At 27.3% G+C, this 7,502-nt stretch overlaps 1 protein-coding gene across 6 annotated transcripts in view; it reads right to left on the reverse strand.

Annotated features, from left to right (window-relative positions):
* The window catches only part of LOC102674460 (neuronal acetylcholine receptor subunit alpha-7), a 362,879-nt gene that overhangs the window by 122,443 nt on the left and 232,934 nt on the right, over positions 1-7,502 (reverse strand). For all 6 annotated transcript variants that reach the window (XM_006623887.2, XM_006623889.2, XM_031514304.1 and 3 more), the window contains exon 8: positions 5,668-5,743. In XM_006623887.2, the coding sequence (XP_006623950.1) occupies positions 5,668-5,743 (76 nt within the window). The remainder of the gene's footprint in view (positions 1-5,667; positions 5,744-7,502) is intronic.

Below are 7,502 nucleotides of genomic sequence, written 5' to 3' on the forward strand. Positions count from 1 at the left end.
ACATTCTAAATGATAATATGAATAGTAGTTTCAAAATAAACAATATTTCTTTAAATTGATCATTCGTTACTTCATAAAGGAAATATCAATCTTCACAAAAAATATTAATTAATAATTTTAAATTTAAATACACAATGCATAAATATTAATAACTAATATCCTGAATGATAATATGAATAGTAGTTTCAAAGTATTAAAATAAACAATATTTCTTTAAATTGATTATTCATTACTTTACGACAAAAATATCACTCTGGATGATAATATGAATAGTGGTCACTCGTTTTCGACATCCTTAGTTTCGAGCATAATGCACAATAATGTTAACTTTATATTCGAGAGAAATCTTTGTGCTTTTTTCGAACAAAATCAAGATTGTGAACGATACAACGGATCTCTAATCGTAAACGGAAAGAACAAATTGAGAGAGCTTGTGTAATTAACTTTCGACTTCTAATTTTGATCAAGCTGACTGTGGCGCGCGGATTACATGGCTCGCTAATTTTGCAGCAACGTGCATCGCGCGCATGACACGAACTCTCAGACTAATTTCGAATTACGAGGGGGAAGCATGCATCGTTGGGGATAGCCGAGTCATAACTAGGAAAATACGAGCACGATGCTTCGTGACTTTTATTTAACTGTTTTCACGAGACGACTACATCTGTTAGAAATCTTACGGTGTCGTTTACAGTAAATAAAATTATTGACAAGCGCTTTCGTTAATGACGAATGAAACGATGCATTCTTTAATAAAATTTAAATTAATTTAATTAAATTTAAATTTAAAAAATAAAATTTTAATTAAATTTAAAAATTTAATTAAAGATCAGTCTATAGATGAAATTATTTAGATTAAAAAATTATGAGAACTTCGAATCGTTATAACTGCAAAGATATCATAAAATATTATTATTATTTATTTTTTATATTCGAGATGATAAATTTTTCTCATCAAGTCATCGATTATATCTATAAAGTTTGACTTTCATAAAACAAGTACTTCCAACGATCCTATTCTACTTTATGTGTATATTACTAAAGTGTAATTTCACTTCCTTGTTCGAAATAAAGAAGTTTAATATTGACTGAAATAATATACGTGAACAGATATCATAAAATTTAATAAAACATCATCGAAAGAGTGAATTCATGTGTTCGACAGATATTGAAAGAGTCTTTTAATTATCTTTAATTAAATAATATCTTTCACGATTTAACCTGATGATTCAAGGATAAGAAAAGGAGGACGTTTCACTTGTTGCTGCATCTTTGGAACACTTTTTCCTAGCATTTATACAAGGAGAATGTTAATATCCCACATGATTCTAGTCGTAAAACGGAAGCAGCATCTGTATCTGCCCTTATTGTGCAAATGTGCAATTTTAATTATTTCACTGCTCGCGCTTCTCTATGGGACCGTGGGATCGTTTTACTGTTCGCAATTTCATGCAAAATAGCTATATTTCTTTTTTCTTGTTTTTTTTTTTGGTTCTGTTTTATATTTTTCCAAAATGAATTTCAGAATTTATAACTTTATTTTGTGCTTTTGTGATATCGCTTTGCTTTTAAATAAAAATACAAACATTGGCTTCGACAATATCGAAAACTGTTTTAAAAAAAAGAGTATATCTTCGAGATATCTCGATAATTTAATTTTATTTTGCTTTTGTAAAAACGATTTCTAAAAACGAAGAATAGTATACTATTTTACAACAATTATTCTGTTAATTCTCTCAAGAAGAAAAAAAATATCTTTCGTACAATATTCATCAATTCACAGTATGTAAATGTATTTCACAGCAATCTTAATATAATATCGAAATTTCAAAGATAATTCTAGTTTAAGCAATAAGAAAAGAAAACAACATTTTCAATAATAACATCAAAACTGTGCATCATTTTCAGCATATGCATTTATGCAAAATCATTCTCCTCTGAGTCATATCAATTTTGCATCATCTTATAAGATATTGCACACACCATATTCTTCGCCATTTATATCAAATCACCCAACATATTCAGCAATAAACTCACCGTCCACGAAACTACCATCAGACACTCACCTCGAAGTCATCTCGTCCCACCTTTTCATTCTCGAGGCAAGTATCGAGGCGAGAATTTTCACTATAAGCCTTAAAAGAGGGAAGTATCGAAGCTAGATAGAGGTTAGAGCTTGCGACGCTACACATTGAAGAAAGCTGAATTTATTAATGCAATTTCGCTAAGATTCTCGCAACTATTCTCCATTATTCTTCGATTTCAGATTCCTGGCCAAGCGTTTTCATACAAGTTCACAAGCGAGCATCGATATAATGAAGAAAATTCGAACAATACTACGAAACTGTTGTGACGAATAGTGATGGGTTCGAATATCTCGCGAATGGGTTTGGAAAATTATGACTTACAAAATTCCTTGTATGTATTTCAAGAGAAAGAAGAAATTTATTAAAAAAGGAAAAAGATAATTTCAAATTTTTCTTAGCTATTTTTAAAAATATTTATTATTCGTGTATGACTAATTCATTTAACTTACATACATTTTCACATTTTTAATGAGACTACATAAACAATAAAATTATAAATTGCATTTCTAGATCTTTCTGATTCTCATAATTATTAAGTAACTTTATATTTGAATCATTCTAATTTCGATTAATTCTATTTTCTAAAAAAATAGTTCTTCCCTCGATACTTTAACTTCACAGTTTATCGATTAATTCAACATTGATTCGATCCCATCGCTGTATCGAAAAGGAGTCAAGAGTGAAAGAGATCGGCAAATCGTGGACATCGAGATTCGAAGTGTCGTAAAACGATTCGAGGCTTGTTCGATCGCCACATCGATTAGAGACTTTATGATGCACGATGAAACGGAAGACGATGAGATATCTTTATCGCCCAACGACGTTTTTGGGATTGGAGGAGCGTGGAAGTGGGTTTCTAACGACTTCTATCAGCATTCCTTTACGCGCCAGTGACACGAATATCGCGCGCGGGAAAACGAAGAGTGCATTTTACCGTAGAAACCTGGAAATTGGCTTCCTCTGTTGAAACATTATTAAGAAACGTTACGTGGCGGAGGTATTCACAAATAGGAGTTTTTGTTATGGCCAGAGAAAATTCCGAGAGAATTGGATTCGAGATCAGAACGGAATGACTTGAGAAGATCAACTTGGAACGATATCTTTTCTAGTTTTATAAAAATAAGTTTGTGTTTATCTGAGATAATTGTTTTATCAAAATTGCGTTTCTTAATGAATTCATTATGTATAAATATGTGTATAAGTACTATGAGTGTGTAGAGTGTAATGGATTATAGTCATTTACTTTCTTAGTGGAATGTCACTTTGAAGAGGAAAATTGATATTATTTGTATTTTAGTTTCTTTATTAATACATATGATTTAAAAAAGTGATGTAATATTAAACTTATTTCGCAAAGAATCTTTTTAAGAAAGGAGAGAAATTTTGAAAACATTGAAAAATAAAAAATTGAAAATCAAAATGAAATAAAATAATATAATATTTTAATAAAGATATTTAAAAAAAATATTTTTCTATATATTTTTCCAGTCTTATTATTATATTTAATCACAGTTGAACATAGATAGAATAATAGAATAATTCGATTAATTTAAAATAATGTGAAATTTACATTACAATTCTATTTTCTATTGAACTCGTTGAATTCTATCATCACGATTCTCGGTTTTCTAATTAATATAGAAAATTCAGAATATTGAAAATGTTTTATGCATGAAATTTAATGTTTTTAACTGGAATTTTCGATGGATCAAATATTTAAAATGAAAATAATGTGCATGCGAACGATATGAATGTAGCTTGCATCAACGTTGAAATGTGTTAATACTTCAAATTGACATATATTCTATTACGGTGTCAAAATCAGCGTAGAATGGAAAATGGATTTTCGATAATCCATTGCTGTTAGAACTAGTTGGTACGAGTTCGATTTGCGATCCATCGTTGCTGTTAGAACTAGTTGATTTGCAATTTATAATAGAATGTTATTAGAAAATGCTACGAAGAACTTACGAACAATTGATTTTCAACAATGTAGAATTTAAAAAACTATAACGAGAATGATATTTTAAAAATAACTAATGGTTTATTATTCTTATTGATTTTTAGAATTCAAAATTGCAAAAATTTTTTTTAAAAATTATTATTTTTATTAATGTATTATTAAAAAATTGATAATTAGAAATTTTATTTCTATATCCATATCTAATAATATTATTGAATATAATTATTTGTAAAATAGTAATAACATAAAAGAATTTTTCTAAAATAATATTAATATTATTTTAATTTTATACGTGTTTACAAACATATATATTTTGTTATATGACATTGTCTTTAATATATTCCTTTCTCTATATATTGTTTGATTTAATACTGAGTTGAGCTACTTGTAGGTGCTGATAGTTATTGACTTATATTCCTTGCTTGTGAGCTAAGTTTAATAGTTGTCTAAGATATGATGTCTGTTCTACTTACTGTTGAATATTGAAGTAAATTATTATTACTTGAAGATAAATTTACATTAAATTCGAAGATATTTCGAATAACCTGTATTTCGTTGTTTCATTAAAATTTAAGGTAGTGGAAGATTGAAAATATCTATATAATTTCTATGGATATTTAATAAGACTTTCTTATTACTTCAAAACATTAAGGCAATGAATTCAAATTTCAAGATTATCATTATTGCGATAATTTTCATTTTACTAATAATATTATTAAAAGATTTCGCGAAAGAACGAAGAAACTTTAATGTTGAACAAAAATTTGTATTGTATTTTTAATAATTTGTGTTATTTTTAAGAATATGTATAACAATTTACATATATTTACGAATACAATGTGTTTTAAAAGAAAAGAAAAATTTTTTTATTGTAATTGCTAATTTTTTATTCTATAAAGAAATGACTACGTGTTTAATATATATATACGTGTTTAATATATGTATATAAAGTATATATAAGTTATATATTCATGATTTCTTCAGCTTGTTTAAACAGAAAATTCATGTCTCGAAATCTAGAATATTTATTCAGAAATAAAGTTTCAGTGTAAGAACTGATAAGATTTTCATTTTCTTTCATGATAAAAAATCAGCATATTTTACTATTTTCAAAAATTTCGAAACTAAATTTGACTAATTGAGAAAAAAGAAAGGATCTAAGATTGTTATTTTTTTTTTCTCTTACATATTGTTCGATGAAAGAATGATATAAGAAGAATGTTATGAAAAGAGAAATTAATACTAATTAAATAACAATAAAAATGTTTGAAATTATTGAAAATATCATTAAATTATTTAAAAAGAAGAAATATATTCATATTCAATAATCACATAATTATTATACTGAAATGAAACTAACAGTCATATCCCTATTCTTTCAAATGAAATTTTATGTATTATGACCAACAAACCGTTTGCACATCATTTTACATTCGTTACAACATTTATACACTACTCAATTAAATCCAAGTACATTAAATTTTCCATTATTTATCATCGATTACTAAAATTCAATACTTTGAACCGTTTTATCCAAAGATATATAATTATATATGCAAATTTCTTATAATATTTTTATATCAAGGATTTAAAAAAAAAAAATCCAGATGTACTCACCGATCAGGTACCATTCTCCATTCGTGATAAAGTCGGACAGGTCACCGCCCGTCTCCGAGCTGAGCACGAGGTCGACCTAACAACGTCAAAGTTCGATTAACAGAGGCAAACATCTATGGCCGTGGCATTTCTGCTAGGTCACACACAGCGAAGCGGGCATACATGCACGTGCGACAGCTTTATGTCACTTTTCGCTTTCTACACCTACTACCACCATTACTTTTGCAGCGGCTATGGGCAGCGGAATAACATGGCGCGCGGTGTTGGTATTCGATAAATAAATCGTGCGAGGAGGAGGTTCAAGGAACGATGGCGTGTCGATAAAGGAGTGTTTCATGTCTGTATAAAAAAAAAAAAAAATAGATAAAATCCGTGGCCATCGACAGACTTAGCCTCTGAATTCTTCCTCAATCAGGAATGAGAGAAACGTTTTCTCCGCCGATGTTTAAACGTACGCTTGAGAGTAAAATCGTTGCTCTCGAAAGTATTTCTTTACAAGTGAACACGTAAATTCTTTTTAAGATAAATTTCTTATGATCCATCTGAAGGTAACGATTTTTCGAAAGTTGCTCTTGCTTGGATTTCAGAGTATCGTCGAAGGAAAATTCTGAAAAATGATAGTTTATTCTACTGACGTTTCAAGAACCACTTAATTAATTATTTTAATCTATTCTCTTCTATTTTTGTCTCTGGTAATTTTGCTTCTTTATGTTTATCGAACGGATATAGAATGCTAAATTAAAGGAAATTCACTTTTATTCTCATTCATTTCGTTTTTCTTTCATGAAATTTTGTGGCGTTTTGGAGATTTCGATTGATTGTATATATACAGGATTGATATATTTAGGTTTGGAAAATTACGTTTCACAGATATGATATATTGATTGTTGTATTGGTTCATCATCATCCCTTGTGGAAGCTGCTACTGACGAAACTTCGAAATTTTCTCTTTGAAGGAAACACGAGTGGTACACGAAATATAGAAATTTTATCTTGATTTGTACTTTGATTCGTCTTTTATTGTGTATTTTTGTAAATAAATTATAAGAAGATAAGAATTAACAATTGCTAATAAAATTATTAATAATTAGTAAGAAATAACATTATTTATTTTTTTAAATAATTCAAAGCAATACGTAACTCCAGTTATATAGAATGTTTCAGTTTTTCCTGGTTAAATTTCAATATAAATATTAATATAAAATATTAAATATAAAATATTAAATATAAAATATTAAAATATAAAATATTGTATGGAAAGTATGTAATTTAAAAATAAAATTCGCACTTACAATGCAAAATACAAAACAAGAATAGGTTTACAATGTATTAAAAAATTAAAAAATTTAATAATACGATAAATTTAATAACTTTTTGTAATAAAACATTACAAATTTTTTAAACTTAATCTTTTTGAAAATAATATCTTTATCGAAATCTTTTTATTGTTAATTTTGTTTGCCTTATTTTAATCCATAGAATCTCTTTAACATTTAATATTCTAAACAAAATAATATTATAATTGAATAATTCGCAGTAATTATTTTGATAAAAATTTATTCTTATTAAATATTTTGAATACACTTAGTATGTTAAATTTTTAAAAAATGCATGGAAAATACGAATTTAAATAAATTTCCATAATCTTTCCTTTTTTCGACATTTTAAAACATTTTTCTTGATTTTCATTTACACTCAAAGAATATACTTTGACAAAATTTTCCTGGAAAAAAACACCTTATCCTACAAAGTTTCGCTACCTTTTTTCTTTCAAGAATATTCACCGATATCCTTTCTTCCTTTCATTCTACATATATAAAAAAAAAAAAAAAAAA

The sequence above is a fragment of the Apis dorsata genome, unplaced genomic scaffold (genome assembly GCF_000469605.1).
Source record: "Apis dorsata unplaced genomic scaffold, Apis dorsata 1.3 scaffold_968, whole genome shotgun sequence".
NCBI classification, from domain to species: Eukaryota; Metazoa; Arthropoda; class Insecta; order Hymenoptera; family Apidae; genus Apis; species Apis dorsata.